At 43.3% G+C, this 21,557-nt stretch overlaps 1 protein-coding gene across 1 annotated transcript in view; it reads right to left on the bottom strand.

Annotated features, from left to right (window-relative positions):
- Nucleotides 1-21,557, bottom strand: part of LOC147732424 (uncharacterized) — a 2,559,122-nt gene that overhangs the window by 1,258,269 nt on the left and 1,279,296 nt on the right. Inside the window, exons 60-64 of the mRNA XM_086954262.1 lie at nucleotides 16,774-16,908; nucleotides 16,283-16,483; nucleotides 15,835-16,014; nucleotides 10,107-10,298; nucleotides 8,972-9,196 (exon numbers count right to left, since the gene is read on the bottom strand). Coding sequence (XP_086810388.1) covers nucleotides 8,972-9,196; nucleotides 10,107-10,298; nucleotides 15,835-16,014; nucleotides 16,283-16,483; nucleotides 16,774-16,908 — 933 coding nt within the window. The remainder of the gene's footprint in view (nucleotides 1-8,971; nucleotides 9,197-10,106; nucleotides 10,299-15,834; nucleotides 16,015-16,282; nucleotides 16,484-16,773; nucleotides 16,909-21,557) is intronic.

Raw genomic sequence — 21,557 nt, 5'->3', positions numbered from 1 at the left:
ATGTTATTGGATTTGTAGAGCATTTTGCTGCCCCAGCAATGAAGCGTCCCAGCGATAGTCTTAAAAAAAAGTACCAACTGCAATAGATGTCCAGAAGGAAAAGTACCCCACAGAGTGCTTAGATGGAAAACAACCAGGTCTTCAGGGTTTTCCTGAAGGACCAACGGTTCTGAATACACCTCCGAGGTTGAGGAAGTGCATTCCAGAGGGCAGGAGCTTTAGCAAGGAAGAACGGCCACCTGCTCTTACTCTTCTATCACGTGGCACACAGGCCAGGTAAAGATCAGCTGAGCACAGGGACCGTGAGGGTAGATATGGCGAAAACAAATTGAACAGGAAGGGGCCCCCTGTGAGAAAAAGATCTTTTGGGCCGTACACTCACATGAATACCTCCAGTTAACAGGTATAGCTGTTGTGTAAGAAAATGAGTGATGCAGCATGCCGGGAGAGTCTTCCTAATCATGCATCCCTCTCAAGCTTAGAAATATATTATAATATATGTGTGACCACAATCAGCTGAGTATTAAACACTCTGTTGAGCAATGCAAAGCTGACAATATTGAAGTCAATTAGTCAACCCAACAAGTTTGGGTGAAGTGAAATCACATGCCCTTTGTCGGCAAAGATGTCAGAGGAACTTCACAAAGCATACAAATACGGGAAGTGGCATCAAAGGAAATAATATGAATGTTGGGCCCAATAAAAGGAATGGAAGGAATATCACCAAACTTAATTAAATAGAGGATGACAAATGCATAATTAGCAAATATCAATAAAATCTTCCTAAGACACATACATGCCAATTTAAATCACTGACCATAATTTAACTGGAGTGCTGACCTGACATCCCAAGATTGCAGCCATAATATGAGAGTGGTGCAGTCATTAAATGCCCAGCCCAAACTTGCATGGCCTGCACAATTACAGTCTAAGATGACTAGCATGACCAGGTAGAGCCCCTGGTACTACCTCATGTGCTGAGCATGGTATCAGGCACTATGTCATTAAAAAAAAGTGTATTTATTTAGCGTTTCAACACCACAAACCGGCCCCAATGTGCATCAGAGCACTTTAGAAAGAACAGCAAATACACAAAGGCCTGGAGTATGAGCGGTAGAGTGTAACCAACATTAGACCAGTGAAACTGGGCAACAGATGACTGTGAAAGATACAATATAAATGATTTGTTGAATGCGTTTTGGGCTTTTCTGTAAAACAAAGTCTTTTGAAAAGTAATTACCAGCAGAAAAAAATATTGTAAAAGAAGGCCTTTCAGTTCTTGTTTTAAAAGGTCAAATGAAGGGTTGGTCTGATAGTTGGAGAATAGAGTTTCTGGTTTTCATGGCTCTCCCAGATAACAACCGATTTATTGTTTTTGACATCTTGAAGAGGAATGTATCAAATAAAAGGGAGTCAGAACTCATTAGGAAGGAACAGTTTCCAGTTATGGGAAGTTTATAAAATAGGTAATTGGATTTTTCTTCAGTTAGAAATGTGTGTATGAAAGAAATGATCAACATACTTCTGGCATCTTGAGGTAACCAATTCAGAGAAAATAAGAATGAAGAGATCTGTTTCAATCTTGTGTAACCAGAAAAAAGATGAGCAGCAGCATGTAAGGCAGCATTGAAGGGAGCCAAATGTATTTTCAGCATGCCAAATAGTAAGCGGTTGTCATAGTCTTTCTCGAGACTATCAGCGACTGAACTACTGTCTTAAAGTCATAGATTGGTAGGAATGGCTTAATCCCTTTGAGTATTCTTATTTGAAAATGTGTACTTGGCAAAGGCATTTATGAGAGTGTGTAAATTCATGTCCTTGACCAAAATTAAGCCCACGGATTTGGCATTTTTCAACAATGGTGGGCTTGCAGTCACGCAGCTTGGAAGCATCTCACCACATTTGGGCAGGAGAGTTATTGTAGGAGGGGAGGATCAGAAGAATTTCGTTTTTAGGTTTAGCATTAGATGATGTCGTGACATCCATGTCTGTAGATTGTACAGTTATTGCCAGAAATGCTATATTTTCAAAATAAGAGATTATCATATAAAGGTGAGTCTCATCAGATTACAGATGGCAGGAGATGTTGGGTTGTCTCAGGTATGAGCAGAGTAGCTTCATGTACACTTCCTTGAGAGTCAGGGAGAGATTGGAACTTTCAGTTAATCCTTGCTTGAGAAGTGAAGGATTAGAAATAAAGAAGGATAGTTTGATCTGCTGTGAACAATTGATGAGCTAGGTTACAAATAAGTGAAGGACAATGCCACTGATTCCCAGCAGGTTTTCAAATATCATTTAGAAGGAGTCATGATTAGCAGTGTTGAATGCTGCCAATAGGATCCAAACAATTGGAAGGCATGATCCATCATCATCTAGAATACATAGACCATCATCTAATATTTGAAGCGTGGCTGTCTAAGTTTAGCATCTGGACCTAAAGAACCGTAGGCAGAAAAAGTGTAAAAATCAGTCTAAGGTAATTGAGATCTTCAGGGTTAACATCAGCTCTTCCAAGGAGAGTAGGGTGACAAGTGATTTTTAGGCAAAAAGGAACAAACCCTTGTGTCGGGGGAGTTGATCACCATTGTCAAGAAGGGGATACAAGAGTGACAAAATGTATTGTATTACCTTAACTGTGATTGAGTCAGAAAAATGTGAGTGAGTATTAAACAGGTGTTTATCAAACCAGTCTCAATGACCTTTCTGAAATTATACATACAGTCCATGGAGGATTTGGGAGAGAGTGACATAAGGGTCACTTGGGCAGTAGGACATGAATTTTCTATCAGTGAAGCAATGGGATCATTTTTCACAGTTATCAACGTTGTGTGCGAGGTCTATGGTAGTTTATGGGGTAGTAGATTTTTGTGTCAATTAACGTATTCAGCTCTTTGCTGCTGTAATCTCCTTTCTGCAAAAGGTGGCCTTAGCCTCAAAGATTAGTTTTTTTGTATGCTTTGGGGTTGGCTCAGAGAAATTGAAGATTACAGTTCAAGGAACTGTGGTGCCAAGATTATTCAACGTTTCAGAGGGACTTTGCTCTATTAGTTATTTAGTGAAGAAGTGGTTTGAATAGTATTGGGTGTTTCTTTTTTATTTTACTGGAGCAGCATCATCTGCAGTTCCAGTCACGACATTGCTACACTATTGTACAATCAGGCGAGTGTCCTGGTCCAAAAGGACAACAGTAATTTTAGAGGCAAATGAAGATTCAAGGACATACAGGTTAACAACGAGGAAGTCCCTGACACCGTTCTTCAGAGTACTCTCTTGTAGGAGAGGAGTCCACTAATGTTGTCAGAGAAGGATTCGGAGGATCTGTCTGGGTGAGCTACTTTGCTATTATGGGAGATGGAACTAGGTGGGTAGTGACTGTTGTGGGAGCATGATAGGAGGTGGTATGTGAGTTAAACATTCATGGTTCTTATGGTGGTACATATTTTGGAGACAGAGGCACAGAGAGTTTTCTAGGAAGATGCTGCTGCGTGCGGGAAGCATTATTAGTGATTGCGGTAAGTTGTGAGAAGATTTTGGTGGTGGGTATAAAAAGCAATGTGTTGTTTCCAGGTAATTGGTACAGGAAGGGTTGTCAGGGGAGTGTTTGGAAGGTTAATGGAGAGAGGGAAATCAGTGAGGGGAGATAGGGCACCTGGTGAGGTAGCCAGCTTATCATGGTCACCGGTTGGTGAGGTTGGAAGAGTAGGTATGAAGGGGGGTTTATTGGTGGTTGATGTTTGGGGGATAGCCTAAACATTAGTTTGATTTGGGGGTGAGGATTGTGGTAGATGGGGCTGAGCATGAAGAGTTAGCAAGGTGAGGATAGCTCCAGGTGGAGAGTGTCACAGCATACACAGATAATATAATGTAGAATAGAATAAAAAATATTCTAGACTGGCGTAAATAGAGTATCTTATATTTCCTTTACAAAAATACTCTCCCATTAGGTGTATATTTTCTAATACTAAGTCCAGTGGGATGATATTTATAAAAAACAATACTTAGAACATGATATTTATGTTCGACAATACTCTAACTACAATAATCAAGTACCATAATACACAGATATGTATATTAAGGTATACCTATTGTATACGGAGGGAAACCTCAGCATGTAGAGCTTTAACATCACATGTTAGATTCAGTCTCATATGCTGAGGTAAAGCCATAATAACATAGCTACAATCATCATGAGAATAGTACAGCTTCTAAGTATAGATGTGATATACCGAGCAGAGGCTCATATGGCGGGGCACAGGCTTAAAGATTCAGTCAAAGATTCATACTTCCAAGGTTAACCATTAAAATTTCATGTAAAATCTCAGATATCAAGTGTAGCATCATAGTACCAGATGCTTTCCTCATGCTTCGAGTATAGCCTATATACTGTGGAGCAGATTAGACAAGGCTACATTTGTCTTGGCACTCTCTCATCTGCACATATACTGCCTTGCTTTCATACCCAATAAACACCATACGGTCAGTAACAGACTCAGATGTCAGGTGGCATAAGACGTCAAGGTACTGTATCAAATTATCAGGCACTACTTTAAAAAAAAAAAAGATTTTTATATGGTGTGAACTAGACTCGAAAAATCGGATATCAGAGTGCTTTACATGAGCACAAGTTTCGTTACAGACCGACACAACTTTATATGATAGGTGCTGGGATGGAAAAGGTCCATTGGACAGCTCTGGAGAACTGTGCCCCTGTGACTTAGTTACTGTATAAAGTTCTGTATATTTTTTACTTTCACTTCAGCACACATGAAAATCAAGTTTGCGCAATGAAGGCTCCTGTATCAAGGACTGAGTAACACACAGCAGGGCTCTGCGGATTGGAAGGGCACTCCATGTCCACCCATATTTTAACTGTTCAGGGCTAGATACGTACCTGTAATTCAGAGCCAGGTCTTCCACTGTTCGAGGTGAGCGTAACTGTTTCTGCAAACAGACAATATCACCACACAGGAGTATGCGGTAAGCAAGTGCCTTCAAGATGCTGCCATCTTCTCAGGAAGAAAAAGTCAAAGGCGTAAAAAACTACTTTCTGATGAAGTCTTCAAAGGGTTTGAGAAAACCAAGAGCCAGGATTCCAGGAGAGAAGTCCCAAGAGTAAACATTGAGGAACAGCAATTGAAAGGCAAGAGGAAAGGAGTGACGAAACACAGCTTTGTTGTGATGCATTTTTCAACCAGACAGAGGTTTTCAAATAGTGAATGTACAGGAAAAAGAAATGATATCAATCATGCATGACTGGAAACAATGGGTTGGAAAATTCAAGAAGAAACCAAGGGAGGCATAGCCATGATGGAAAGGGTAAAGAAAAGAGAACAAAAATCTGAAGTGGACTAACTGTAGAGTCACTTTAAACAGCAGCTGCAAACTTGCAGATGGTGATTGCCATTTTTGAGTTGAAGAGAGAAGGAGCAGCCATCAGGAGCATGAGAGGAAACCTGCCGAGGTATGAGACTCTCCCATCCTGCAGCTGTGTGTTTAAACAGCTATTCCAGGGTCCCAGGAACTGTGGAATCCCACAAAGTACATCAGTTCTTAGGCACCCAGGTGGCCTGGATGCCATGAATGCAACATTAACCGAGCATGAATGTTGTCAGCTCACCGGGAGTTGAGGACTGACAGAGATGGCAGCGGGAAGCCTTTTTAATTGACTACTGCCAGAGGAAGCCACCTACTGGCCACCCACCTGTTTTTTTAATTTGGTCCACCTACCTCGTTCAACCATATCTTTTGCTCCATCATGGTACATGGATGATGTGGGTGAATGTGTTACTTCTGGGTGCAGAGGATGTGCGGGAGGTGTTTATGTTGCCTGAGGTTGTGAACACACAGAAATCCATTTTTTTCGATCCAAGTGGTACCTAATATGGGGGACATAGAGCAAGCTCTATATCAATGTGAATTGCAGGGATCCTTCAGGATATTTCAGATATTCTTTATTATGGGTCAGACCTTTTGATTGTGTAGGAGAGTAGGCAGATGTGTCGTCTACCATTTATTGCCCATTATTCCCTCAAAGGATTATTCCACTCCCAGAGTATAAGTAGTTAAGTGGGCTAACTTCTCTCCCTTTTGTGTCCTTATTTTTGGCCTGCTCTGAATGGAGACTGTTAACTCCACCCCAGCTTCCTGCTGACACCTGAAAACCTGTGTGTGAGAATTAAGATAAACATTAGATCAGTCTCAGATCTGACTATTTGAATACCCCAACTGTGCCTGCAACATTCCTATATAAAGATGGAACAGAAACTTACAGTCAGGTTGCTGGGATTTCTCTACCAGAATCTGGGGTCCATAGCCAAGCAACCCTTGCCAGGTTCAAGATCAGAAACCTGGACTGCCCTGAACCTGACTAAAGGAAAGCACTATCTAACTGTTTAAGAGGGGCATTAGAGGTACCCTTACATAAAGACGATGCTGTCTAGAAGAAGAGGTTTGCAAAGGAGCCAAAATGGCGTGACCAGAAGGGGCCTGCTGTCACACAGGGTACCTTCATTACTCAACCAGAGTGTGAAGCCTGAAAGCCTTTGGGTAACCTCGCAGAATGGACTGAAACTTGAGTACCTATGTGTAGTAGAAATCAACCGTGCAAGATATACACTCAAGAGACCAACCATCTAGAAGTAGTTGGGCCCAGAAGAACCCTGGTAGCCTACATTGGTCTTCACTGATGAACCAGTGTACCAGATGCGAATGGCATTCCCATCGGTCTGAAAGAACCTCTGCCAATAGTTTGTATTTACTACTGTGACCAGGGATAGGACCTTTGCTTGTTTGTATTATAGACGTCTGATTCGGCATGAGGAAGATCCCAAGAAGCACCATTTACTGAAACACAAGCTATTCGTCCCAGAAGAAACCTCCATCCACCCAATATTATAGCTATCTAGAATATATGACCTGAGATTGCACTAGTGCACACATCACAAACCGCAGCTGTGTTAAATGGACCAAAGCAGAGTCCCAGTGATCCTATCAGTGGTCCATGCCAAGCCTACCATATTCATGGTGGTGGTGTCACCACTACTTGTACCACTAGTGGTCAAAGGGATTGATAGTCACAATCTGAAAGAAGTAAACACTGACTGTCCTTGGACTCCTGAAAATGTTCCTCCACTACAGTAAAGTTGCATATGGTCAGATACCGGATGAGATGCCAAGTTAAGGATCATGAGGCCAGATGTTGTCCTCTAATGTAAAGTTCTGACTCCTATGTTCAGGTACAGTGTTATGTGACCAGACACAGATTTCCATATCCAGAGACAGTGCCATATATTCAGACTCAAATGCCAAGATTCAGCCTCTTAGTGGCCGCACACATAACCTGTCAGCATAGTCCCAGATGGTCCTTCCCTCAGACACACCAAAAGTTGCTCAGCAATGAAAGGGGTTTGCAAAAAGGTAAAGATGTGTTAAAGCACATATTACACTCGTTTTATGTGCTGCGTGATAGGGATTGACACTCACGAGTCACCTGAAATCATGTATTCTAAGACATAATAGTCACAATCTGAAAGAAGTAAACACTGACTGTCCTTGGACTCCTGAAAATATTCCTCCACTACAGTAAAGTTGCATATGGTCAGATACCGGATGAGATGCCAAGTTAAGGATCATGAGGCCAGATGTTGTCCTCTAATGTAAAGTTCTGACTCCTATGTTCAGGTACAGTGTTATGTCACCAGACACAGATTTCCATATCCAGAGACAGTGCCATATATTCAGACTCAAATGCCAAGATTCAGCCTCTTAGTGGCCGCACACATAACCTGTCAGCATAGTCCCAGATGGTCCTTCCCTCAGACACACCAAAAGTTGCTCAGCAATGAAAGGGGTTTGCAAAAAGGTAAAGATGTGTTAAAGCACGTATTACACTCGTTTTATGTGCTGCGTGATAGGGATTGACACTCACGAGTCACCTGAAATCATGTATTCTAAGACATAACTACGGTAAATCCATGGATAAACAGTATGCTATTTGTTTACGTACAACGTGGCATTCTTAATTTTGACATTAAAATCTGTTCAAGAAAACTCCCAATCAAGAATACAATCTCCAATTCTATACGTCTTTAAAAGCACAAGACCATCACTTGGTGGACACTAAATAAATGACATGCCATACTTATCAGTACTTACTGGCAACCCCACAACACTTGCTGAGAGTGGCAAGATCAAGAATCATTAGCTACCTCAACTCCTATGCTAAAGGGAACAGCAACAGACCCTGTTCCAGTTTTGAGACAGACTAGGCGAAAACTTACTGACAATCCCTCATTATATTTTGGACAAAAAAAGACTAGGAATCACTGACCATTCCAAACCTGGGCTAGAAAAATACCCAGCCACAAGTCCACAACAATCTGAGATTCTGTGATAGAAGAAAAAATGGCATGTGCTTTAAAGTGATCTCACAATAAAGTGGTGAAAAGTAAAATGTTGAAATATTACTAATGAACGTTTGCACTGCCTTACAAAGGCTAGTTTGCTCTCTCACGGCCATTCTATTGTAATTGTTTATGCTGTACTGGAAAACAAAGATCGGAGAAATGCTTCAATCACTGATACACCTGTTAGAAAAATAGAGGTCAGGTATATGTAATTTACACCCAATGTTGATCAACAAAAAAGTTAGCCATGCATGGGTTAAGTTAGCTCACACTACACAGGCATTCATACTTTAACTATGCATTCACAATTGTCATCATCTCTTGCTATTCAAGGCCAGCTATTCAGTCTATCACAACTCTGGGTAAACGAAAGATCGCATTCAGAGTGTGTCTTACTACATGTCAACAAATGGCCAGGTATTCAAAGGATACTTCACCACAAGGTAAACACGTCATGATTTGGAATGGTAAGCACATAGTGACATATTCACCTTACCTGCTGAAAAGCATATGTTAGCAGTCACGCCCTAACTAAACTCCTATTACACACATGATCACGCACTCACTGTTGTTGGTGGAGTTACAGTAGGAACCTGCTGGACAGGCCTCGCAGTACGCTGCTCCCTCCTTTGACTGGAAGGTCCCTCCTTCACAGGGTTTGGGAGAAGAGGATCCAGTCGGGCAGTAAAATCCCAGTGGGCAACGAAGGGCAGCTGGACTGGCAGATGTCTGGCCAGGTGGGCAGAAGAATCCAGCGGAGCATAGACCCTGAGGGGCAGATTGTCCTGCTTCTGGAAATATTAAACAACAAAAGGACACCACTTTTCAGTAACAGAGTTCCTTTGATCTGCTTCTAACGAGTATCAAACTACACCCGAAGGTGTGTTCATCTTTATTCATACACATATTTAATTTTTATTTTACACTCCTCACTCTTCTTTTAGATTTTTCACACATCATCTTGTTCTTTCCTCTCCATGCACTTCTTAACCTAATGCATCGTTTTCCTATACTATGTGCTGTATAAATCACTGCCCCGCCATATGTTCTTCCTTTCCACCCTCTTCCCCAATTTGCGACCTTTTTGTTTTTTAGTACCTCGTTCTAACTTTACCTATTTTCTTACTTTTCAGCACTATTTTCTTACTTTCCAGCACATCCATTCTTCTTTCCAATTGTTTTTCTTTGTTCCTTAATTATTTTCTTCTGTGTCTTTATGACTTCCCATTCATCTCCCCTTCTTTCACAGTCCCTGCACCTTCCAACCATTATTTCCATCAAGGAGACAAAATGTAGACTAAAATCAGCTCCTTGCAGCACAAGATTTATGCTAAAACAAAATGAAAGATAAAATGTAGTGGTGCATAAGCTCCTACAAAACATGCAGATGGAAACCTTTACAGTAGTGCTTTGATTCTTCTTTTTAAGACTGTAAAAAATGTATATGCCTCGACGTCAGCTCCCATCTTCTCCATTCACCTCTCTGGTTTATTTGTTGTTTTCCTCTCTCCTCCTCTCACCTTTTACCCACCATCTTGTCTCTGGTTCTCCACTTCCACTCTCATTTCCTGAAAATAATTTCCTACCTGTAACTTTCTTTCCTGGATTTTACTTTCACGTGTCCTCATTATTCATCCTTCCTTGCTTTCATTTTGCATCGTTTGACCCTCTTACCACACCAGCTAAACCTGGAGCATTTACCATCACAGAAGTGTCCGCCTGGACACGGCAGGCAATCCTGGCCATCCTTGTTCCCACCATGGGGTCCGTGGGTGCCAGCTTTACAGGGTACAGGGTCTTCTGTTCCTTTTGGGCAAAAGTAACCTGGAGGGCAGAACATTTGGTCTGGTCGCGTGGACTGGAAGTCGCAGAAGTAACCTGCCTGGCAATCACCTGGGACACAGTATATCAACACCAAAAAGGTAAGGGGAAGAGACATGTGAAAATATCTAGAATCCAAGGAAGAGTGAAAAGTAAACACAGATCCCAGGAAAGGATCAAGATCAGAAGAGGTGGCATACAAAAAGACATAAAAGGGGGACACAGTCACCAAGATAAGCTTTACACGGTTTTTCTCAGCAAGTCGTAGAAAGGACTCTTGTCTTATTTTCATGGGGTAAATTAACAACAACAAATAAGGGTACATAGAGCTGAACAGGTGATGGAGAACTTTCACTCCCAGCTTGTCTACTGAATACGAGCAGCTGTAGGCCACACAAAGACATGTTGTAGCATCACTGCTCTCTCGTTCTGACAGGATATGGCATGCCATCACAATTTAACACACCTCTCTTCTTGGAGAAGGCAACATAGATGATAGGAAGCACTTTGATAATTTATCAACAAGGCACTCCTTAATCCATATCATATTAGTCAACTCAATACAATAAGGAAAATACCCATACCAATAACAAGTTACTACTACTCCACTGCCCATTAACCAACATAAGCAAGGTCAACATAGATGCTGTACAGCATAAAAGAAAGATTAACACAAAATTAGCATGATAATGTGATCCCTTGGCTGTGTCATTTGCTTTAAAAATACATGCATGTCTACAAAAGAAGAAACTGTGACAATGCATTTTTTTAAATGTTAATTGGGTCCAGTAGCAGGTCATGGACAGCAGCAAAGAGGGGAGCCTGTGGGCACAGAATCATGCACAGACGAGCGCAAGCAAGACGGGGGTGCTGAAGCACACAGACGAGAGAGGTCAACATGAGCACAAGTGGTGCCCAGAAGCAAGCAGGTGAGAGACACATGGGGGAGGGAAGGGGAGGACACAGAAACCAGGGTTTGAGTCGGGGTACCACACGGGTGGACGGCGTCCCCCCACTTATTTTACCGGGTGGACGCCGTCCCCCCTGCCAAACAGCTCGACTTCACTCTTTGGCCTCTCTGGGAAGAGACCGGAGCTCACAGCACGCTGCTCACGCGCTGGCTTCTCAGATGCAATCACATCTAAGGGGTAAGCGAGGGGAGGCAATGAGCCCGATGGTGCAAGCCACCTTTCGTGACGTCACTTTCTGTCGTGACGTCACTTTCTGTCGTGACGTCACTTCCGGTGACAGCGTCCCCCCACTTCTTTTTTTAGGACTTGTGCCCTGACAGAAACTCATGGGCAAGAATTGGGATGTGGACAAATTCATACAGGTAACAGAGAGTGACATAGAGAGGAAGAAAGATATGAGGTACATGAGGGAAACAACTTGCAAACACATGCAGTGTAATTGCGTGCTTAAACAAAAAGAAAAAAGTAGCTTCCAAAACATAAGCAGTGGAAGGACATACATACATAGGCCATGGTCCAAGGGAGGGCCACACACAATAAGAGGAAGTAAAGTGCGCTTGCACCGATAATCTACTACACACAAGCAAATGTGAGTGATGATGAAGCCAACCAATGGTAAGCAATGGGTAGTCTCTAAGTCCAAGTAAGCTAACAAAATGTCACACAGCCGACAGTGCATGCAATGTCTTGGGTGAGACCTAAAAATGCATCTGCCTTTCACATGAAGCCATTAATTAAATTCAAACTAAAGGCACACAGTAAATTGTACACACTACACCGATGAACACTTCACTTATTAAACCTTACAAAAATAAAGAAAAGTAAACACAGGTGTGTGTCCTTTTGTCCATATTTCCTATGGGAACATGCAATCAAATGTCACTAGATATGTAAGTATTTTCACGCTAGAAGAGCAAATGCAAACATCTAGTTATACATCTACATATGCTTAAACGTCCCAATTAATCACACCATTATGATATTACCACAGGTACACAAAACATCACTCCGTTGCTGCAATGGGCCGAAATTGACTGTCTGTTTGTGCTCAGAGTTTTGCTTTATGGTAAAAAAAAATCCTCTACCCAGCATAACCCCCCAATGAGAAACAGTAGACAAAAATCGGGTACAAATATTTACCTGAGTAGTTGCAAAATGCACCATAATTTACATTGGTGCAGTCTATTGCTGATCAATGATCTAAAAGAGGAAGTGCTGAGAGAGGACTAGATAGGAATTTAGGCTAGAGGCAATGTAGAAACTGGTTGTGCATGTGTGAAGATGGAGCTATGTGTATTTGTAGTGCTGGGTGTGTGGGTGTAGGAAGCCGGCTCTTCATGTAGTATACAAACCGAGATATACTGTGCAAAGAGACTGGATTATTCCTTTATACAGGGCTTGCTATGGCAATCCCGAGGTGCTCTATGAGGGGGTAGTGCGGTCAAGCAGCCACAACCTCATCAGAGAGGAGTGTTAGACATCTGCAAATACACACAACTGTCAATAAACAATGCACACAACTCAATGAGATCTACACCAATTAATGAAAATTACCCAAATCTTTATGTATGTTTCAGAACCGGAATCAATGAGTTCAGGTAAGTATGGTTTTCAAGGTAAATACATTGATAATTAAACAGTCATAACTGTGCATTTTTCAGAGGCTGCAATGTTATCCAATGGAAGGAAAAACAAATATGGCATACAAGGTCTTTTCAGAAACTTACAAGACTACCCTCCTAGACTTGAGGTGAGTATCAGGCAAGGTCCAAAGCAGCACCAACAGGTCACCTCCAGCGGCATGAGGGCAGCCAGGTCCAGTGGTGCAAAACAGCGTTGGGTGCCCAGTGTAGGTCAGGGGAGATTGTTTTTTGTGAGCAGATGCTGCAGTGTCGGACTGGGAGACTAGTTGGGCTCAAGCTACAGGGGGGTCAGACCTGATGATGCTCGGATATGGGGACACCTTTGGTCCTCTTCTCCAGGGGCCAGGGTTGACGGGGCTAGAGGTGTCCATAGGTGTAGAGTTTTTGTCATTAGGAGGGGTCCTGCTAGATAGGGCCTGCCCTCAGATGTTGAAGGCGGCATTGAAAAGTCCACAACAGGGCGACGCCAGGTGGGATTCTAGTCTGAAGAGTTGGGGGTCCACGTTCACACTGTTGGTCCACTTCATCTTGGGCTATGCGGCTCGGTTGCAGTGGTGCTTCCCGGTGTCGGGTTTTCGCGATCTTGGAGCCTCGCCACTCAGTCTTTGGTACCTGCGAGATGCAGGGAAACAGCTTCACTGTTCCACTTCAGTTTCTATGTCTTTGGAGATGTGCTTGAATTCCTCCCAGGGTTTGGTGGATCAGCAGCTTACAGGGTGAGGTGACTATAGTGCAATTGTTGAGAATAAGCGAATAGGCCAGCAGGGCTGGTGCCAAGTCAGTTGCTTCCTCTGCAATTCATGGTCTTACGGCTCTTCGGCCCTTCATCTACTTTTGGTTGGCAGGATCTACTTTCCTGGTGCCAGGGCACCCATAAATACTGAATGGCAAAGGAGCTACTTACCCCTGGGGTCACTAGGCATCCTATATGACCACTTCTTAGGGGAAATGGGCATAACCCTGCCCCTGAGGTCCTAAATTTGCCATCACCAAGATGGTCACTTCTGAAAAATCGAATCCACTTCAGAAAGCCCTGTTCATGGGTGGTGCTCAACTGAGGTTGGACACGCCTGTCTTGCCTAGCTAATTTTCCCACCTGTCCAGGTGCCAAAGGGCTCTGGACAAAGGGGGTTGGTTTTCTCTCCTGTGAGAGAACCAAGATTCTCCGTCCATTTATTTTCAATACTGTCTTCCATGCTTTACTTTACTCAAGTTTTTTTCAATGTTCTTACTCTCTTTCCTACTTTACTCCTATTTTTTTTATACAAACCTCTAATTTATCGTCCGAATATGCTTACTTTTTTATATGTCTCACTTCCCTTTCTACTTTACCCTCCCCTCCTGCTTTCTTTCTCTTTTTAAACCCCTTGCCCTCTTACTGTACTCTAATTCTTTAAAAACCCTTACTATCAACTTTCTACCTTTTTTCGAACTTCGTTATTACTCCTCCAAATTTACTACTTAGTTTGCAAACCATTTTCTCCCACACCCACTTTTCTCCTTTTAGCAAACCTATGTCTTCTCTCCTGCTTTACTTCCATTTTGTTCAACCCTCTTCTTCCCCGTCTTTCTCCCACTCCCACGTTACTACCCTTCCTGCTTTTCTACAACTGTTTTTACAAAGGGATACTGACAAAGGTTAGAGGAGGAGATGCCAATAGTCATCAGAAGGTATCAGCTACATCATTTAGAGTTTGGGTTTGATAAGAGGGAATGTTACAGGAACATTACTTTGAGTAGAGAGAGATACAGCTACAGGGATCAATGGAGCAACACAGGAGCACATAGAATGCACCAAGAAATCGGATGGGGCCAATATAGACAGGCAACCAAAGAGAAAATGAAAACACAAGAACTCAGAGAAGACCTTTTAGGCATTACTTGCAGTAATACATTATCATCCTGATTCATCATACTCCCGTTTTGCGAGCCCCTAATAGCGATTCATAGCGAATCGCTATTAAGGACTCGCAAAACGGGATTCATGTAGGAATATGCAAAAAAAATGCGATTCCTACTAATTCCTTATTTGAGATTAGCAATTAGCTAATTGCAAATAAGATAGCGATTGAAAGGGTGCCAGGGGTGTCCAAAGGACACCCTGTAGCACCCCTTAAATGCTAATATGAACAGGGGTTGCGCACACATATGTCCAAAGGACATGTGTGTGTGCAACATGCAACTCAGAAAAATACTTTGAAAAGCATTTTTCTGAGTTATCGCTATTTACCACGAGGTTTGACCTCGCGGTAAATAGCGGCCCGAAATTGCGATTTCGCAATTTTTAAATGGATGATGAATTGCATTTAAGGAATCTCAATTAGAGATTCCTTAAATGTAATCCATCGCTAATTTGCGAAAACACAATTACCGATTTTTGCATTTGGGATGATGAATCCCAAATGCAAAAATCTCACTCGCAAAGGGCCAGATTCTCAGAATCTGGCCCTTTGCAAGCCGAATTCAGCTTCATGAATTAGGCTGTTAGTTCTTATATCTGAAGGCTTACGCTAGTACATAGTATTCTGCTTTTGGTAAATAGACAGCCGGTTGCCTGTCAAACAGCAGGGTTTAGATATTATCACAACTTTACTTCATCTGACTGGAACAGAGATCATTGAACAATATGGCTGCTCTGACACAAGTAATGTCTTAAAGTACAACTTCTTCATTCAATGATTGATACTTGCCACAGAATCGGAGAGTGAATGATAGACCCACTTTCAATATACTCAGAAATATATTTCAGAGGAGGACCAAAAGTGTGAATTGAAATAGAGAATCCAAAGGAGATAACCAGTCGCAGAGATCAGAGAGAGGTGTAATCGACAAACAGCCTGACGAGGTAGGTGTATAGGTGCTTTATTTTGAAGAAAGTTACAGTCACTCACTAACTTGAGAACTAGTCACATGGGATGCCTGCAGTGCCTGCCAGAACAAAGTTTGCTTGTGTTTGTGTCTGCGACTTTAATGTGTTCTAGTGTGGACTGTTACCTGAAATCAAGCCAGAGACACAGAACTTTCCCCTTGGACAGGGTCTGCCTGTCACTCCATCAGTGGGGTTCGACGTCTTGGCTCTTTGGATGCACCAGAACCCGGGCAGGCATCGCCCCGATGGCTCCTTTAATCCTTCCAAAGCACAGTAGAAGCCAGCTGGGCAAGGGCTGCACTCGGCTGTGAAGGACACATGGAGAACTGTAAGCAAAGCATCTCAAAAAAAGAACAGACGATCAAAGAGGGATAGGAAGTAAAAACGTGTGCGCGTGTGTGTGTGTGGTTATGTGAAAAGATGTGCATATGAATTTATGCACACATTTAGAGAGCTGCAGACTCAGAATAGGAAACATACAGCATAAAATGTGTTGGGACCTTACAGTACAAATCTCTTAAACTGTACGCATAGGGTGGAATGCAGAAAACAAACTAACATACACTCGCACACCTGCTGATGTCAGCTGTTTCCAAGCGCTGAATGTCCCTCGTGGGCACTTGTTCTTCACACCTGACTCGGAGCCTTTCGGGCAAAAATGGCCCGGTGGGCAAGGTTGAGGGGTGATCACACCACGAGGCTCAGAGTAGCCACAGTAGAAGCCAGCAGGGCACGGGTAACAGCTAGATTGACCCTCCTTCAGTTGATATGAACCTGCAGGAAAACCAGGGAAATACGAGACCAGCTGGTAATATACAAACTCAAGAAAGACCAAACAAAGGAAAAGAATAGGAAAAAAAATGCCAAGAGGGAGGGTCAGAGTGATTAATATGAATGCAATGGTGCAAAGGAGACGACATTAGGCCATCAGGGCATCGGGTCAAAAGTCCACCAACAATTGCTTCAAGACTTGTGAACAATTAGACACGTAAACTCAGATTAGTAAAAAAAAACTCAATCAAGTAGATGCTTGATAAGATGGAGCTGTGGTGCACATGACTTACCAATACCACAGGGCACAGGGGAGGCAGCTCCAGGAAGGCAGTATGTGCCCCTAGGGCAGAAACCCCCAGTTACCCCATCCAGTGGAGACTCCACACTAGCCCCGGAGCGGCAATATGACCCAGCTGCGCAATCGCCTAATGAAAGAGAAGAGAGATACAAGGCATGATTGAAATGTACAAATGTGTATTGTACAATTTGTGTGACATTAATAAAGAAGAAGATCCAAATGGTATTGACCCGCTGTAACTTTTTCTAAATATGTTTACTACGTAGTTGGTTCACTGGCAACATACAGTGGGTCAAAAATATCACTCTACAATGTGCTGTCTCTGTCTTCTCTCCAAATACGTTACTCTTTTTAGGGAAATTTGACTACATTTTATGAACTTGCTGATTGCCCCACTATTTTCAATGTGCACCTGATAGAGAGTCATGAATGGAGCTTTGCTGGTCAGTGATGCACCATATTCTCCCATTAGACAAGAACTTTCCATATGACAGCACTGCTTTCTCCTATGAGCGGCCACTCTCTCTCTGCGCAGTTACGAGTAACACCAATTTTACAAATGTAACCGGCAGAATTACAACTTTGCCCACCCCAAACAATGAGTAGGCTTTCCCTACCTGATTTATTTTACTACTGTCTAGTCATTGTAGAGCTGACTGGGGTTGTATCATTCATGTTCTGAGCCTGGATTTGTAGTATGTTTCTAATGAAGGAACCTATATGCAATGCTGGGTTGAGTTTGACTGTGGCGATTGCTTTTTGTACATGTTTCTCAATTTTTTGAGTTCGATACAAGTACACACTTGTGCTTGGAATCAGTTGTGATTATGTTTCAAGACCCACATCTGTCAATCAACACAGGAGCCTGTTTCACTTTGCTTCCTCTTCTGGTTGTGGCAAATGTTTAGTATGTGATCATGTTTCTTCTGTGATTTGACATTTGTGCCTCTGCCTTTCGCCACAATAGATGTGGGTTGACTTTGGTCACACTCAGGTAGTCTTTGTATCTACCATGCATGCGACTGAAAAGCCATTGTATGGCATTATATAGTTCACTTGTTATGCATGGCTCTCACCAAGCCCCAGTAGCGCGAAGGCTAGTTTGTAAACCTGGAAAACCAGTGCTGTGACATGGCAATACTGGCTAACCAAAGGTGTTACCCGCTGTTGCTATGTCATGAACAAACTCCAGGATGCTCTGGCTGGGCTCTCACAAAGCCTGTCACTGCATTTCTAGCAGAGCAGAGAATGCATCAGGAAGGGAGCGGAGGCGAAGAAAGGCACAGAGTGTAGTGGCTGTGGAGGCCAGGATGCCAAGTTTTTGTGACATTGAGGCAAGAACATGATATATATGGCTCCCCATGACTCCTTTGGAACTGCACAGAACTTGAAGGTAGGGACAGATGATGTGGGTGGTCCATACGTAAAACAAAATTATAGGTAGTTGGCAGTGAACACTAGGGGTGTTTTTCGCCTCGGGGTTCTGAGTGACATCATAGACAAATTGAGCTTCATTTTCGTTGTCTACTTGATATCACTCAGAACACCTAAGTTAAACATGTTCCCATCCGTAATTCTATGTGTTATAAATCGAGGACTGCCAGTCAAGATTAAGCTTCAGTTAGCCTTCCTCCTCTTAGAAGTGTTCTTTTTCAAAAATGTGTTATGGGGTGAGTATCACTACTTTTAGAGAATACAACATGGGCAGATGTCAAATTTCATATATTGAATGGAAAAAACACTTTAAATTAGTATTTATTAGAGGAGCCTGGCCCTTTAACTGGTGCTTTTTAGACCTAGGGAAAGGGAAGGCTGTCATAGTAAATGCCATGGGCCATATTATCAAGAACGGCGATAACATTATCTTCGCTTTAGCGGCAGGAAACTACCGCTAAAGCGGTGATAAGGGGCTCAATTCTATGCCCTTGTGAATTCCCATAGAAGCCCAGGTTCTGGTGTGCAGAACTTGGGCATCTATGGGAATCCACAAGGGCATATTATCGAGCGGCGATAATGTTATCGATGTTCTTGATAATATGGCCCCATAATCTGAAAATGAGCCTGCCAGTTTAAGGTCTGCGTACACTCCCTACTCAAGTGAAACACTGCAGCAACAATATATTTGGCCTGCTCATTATCCTTATTCTGGTACGGGATTAGCAAAATGTCCCCATGGAATAAAGACAATTACGGGGAACACTTACCCTTTAAGGTAAAATATTAAACAAGTTATAGTAGTGCAAGCGTAAAATATTTTTCTACTTAATAGTGCTTATCATAGGTTTGGTTTATTGAGTATTACTAGGCCACATTAACAAGAGTGCTTGTCACATTTCAGAAAACTACATATTTTTTGATATGCATGAGCTACACAAAGTCATGTGTATCAACTGTTTTCAGAAAAGCATAAAAATTCAGCTGCAAATGGGGGTTTCTGTCCTTGTGTGCAAATGTTCCTTATCTCTAACATCCTCAGGAAGGGTTGTGCTTTTGTTGGGACATTATAAGGCTACGAGCTGAACCACAGTCATGAATGTGCAAAAGTAGCGCATTCTGTAATCTGTGACGTTACTCCTGTTGGGGGGGGGGGGGGTACTGGAGAGCTCCCTCATCACTCCCTGATCACTTGCCCTGGATGAGAGCACCCTGTGATCTATGTCCCAGAGTGAGAGCCGTCGCTGTTGGAGACCGGCAACGCTGGGTACTGCAAATCCCAGAATTTCATCTGCTCGTACAGCTGAGCTGAACCTGCTGTAGACCAGCGCTTCTTAGGGCGTCTAGGAGACACGCTGTGCGGGCTGTGTTCAGGCCCTGCCTGGGCCCATCAGCGACAGGAAGGCATGGGCAGAGCCACCCGGCCCCTTCATAGATTTCTGGATTTCTGTGCTATCGTGCCTTCTAAGCTCATGTTACAAGCACCAGAGCTGAAAGGTGACCATTAAATGGATGCGGGGGGTATGGACTGAGGATAGGAACTGTATTGTTTGCTTAAGCATCTAGATTGCTTAAAGGCCGACACCCCTAACTTTTGACTTCCAGAACACTTGCTGTCTATTGGAGTGGTGTGGATCACTGGTTAGAGGCAGCAGACCTGCAAGCAGATGTCGGCCCGGGACCAGGGTTCAATTCCCAACGCGGCAGGGTTGTGGACCAAGGTCAGCGGACTAGATAATTCTCGCCTCGGTGCCTACTCTAACCATGGGTCCCACTGGGCAACTCTGGGCATTAGCTTGCCTAATCTCCACAACGGCCCCATCAATGCCGGGGATGCCTGGCTCCACCTTGGGGACTCCCAGTAAGGACCATCCCACAGGGAAAGCCAGGACGGGTTCCCCAGCAGTATACAGCACCAGGACGCCGGCTGGCAACAGTGCGCTTTACAAGTAATACATTACCTTACATTTACATTACATATTGCTCACCAGTCCATGTGTGTGTTCATCGCTCTACCCCCTGGATGTTACATCCCTGATTTAACTGCGCTCGAGGTGGTCACATTTCCAAGTGATATTGTACAACTTCTTGGGTGTGTCAAAAAGAATGCTTAAGGAAAATAGAATGACAAGCTGGTGGGGCTGGAGGGGTCCAGGAAAAGACCCAGACACTCGGCAGAGAACTGCACTGTGGACCAAATTTGTTGAGGATCTACCAGGAGGCTGGCTTAGTAGATGGTGCACACTTATTTAAGTGAAGCACCTTGCATTAATCCAGAAAACCCTTATGGTGGTGTTAGTGTTCACAGACAACCTTAGAAAACTCTTTAAGTGGTAGCTGTGGAGATAAGCCTTCAGGCTTAGTCCAGAAGGAGTGTCAATCAGCTTGTTTTACCAGATCTAATCATGTAGTGTAGGTTAAAGGAAAAAGAACCACAAAATGTTGTTATAAAAATATGTCTATTTATTAAACAACACTCACTAACACATTGGTATATCTCCTAGCCGGAGATATAACACAAATACATAACAATACTTCAATTGCAAGAGGTAAGTACGCACAATACACAATGCACTCCAGGGGAAGGCCAAACCATATACTAAGAAAGTGGAATGAGAACTGCGACCGAAGTCAGCACTTGAACCAGGGGACTAAGAAGAGCTGAGGTCCCAAGGAACCACCCAAGGTAAGCACCTAGTAACCCCACGAAGGCCGTGTGCTGAGTGGAAACACAGCTGTGTACTCAATAGAAGTCAAAGGGAAAGTTGTGGTTGCTTCCCAGTGGACTCTGAAGAAACCCATTGGAAGGCAGAAGTTTGGAGAGTCACCCCAAGCGTGAATACCCCAGGAACCAGGATACCTTCACCAGGGAAGTGCAAAGGTGTGAAGTGACACCGTGAACAGCCGTAGACCACAGTGGAGGACTTCAGTAAAGATGCCACTGGCAAAAATGGTGCAAGTGTCCAGTGGAGTCCAAGGGTGGATCCTTGAAGTGAAGAACCTGTAAGCAGAGGGGACAGAATCTCTGCCACTCAGAGGTGACCAGGAGGCATGTAAGAGCAATGCCCACCGATGTCGGAGAATGCAGGAGTGATGACAGTGACCTTGTCATTGCACCTGTGAGGATCAGGCAACGTTGAGGAAGTCCAGGAGCAGTGCACAAGCTGTCCCTTGTCAGGAGTCAAGAACCAGGGGGTCAGTGTCCTGCGGTAGCACCAAAATGCCTTTGTAGCAGTAACCGACTTGGAAAAAGATGAAGGAGCAACGTTGGAACCAGCAAGGTCCAAGGAACTCACCAAGTGTAGGAGAGTCAGAGCATGCCCCAAGCAAGCAGGAGAGCCC

The sequence above is a fragment of the Lissotriton vulgaris genome, chromosome 2_1 (assembly GCF_964263255.1).
Source record: "Lissotriton vulgaris chromosome 2_1, aLisVul1.2, whole genome shotgun sequence".
NCBI classification, from domain to species: Eukaryota; Metazoa; Chordata; class Amphibia; order Caudata; family Salamandridae; genus Lissotriton; species Lissotriton vulgaris.
This window is presented reverse-complemented; position numbering and strand designations above follow the sequence as displayed.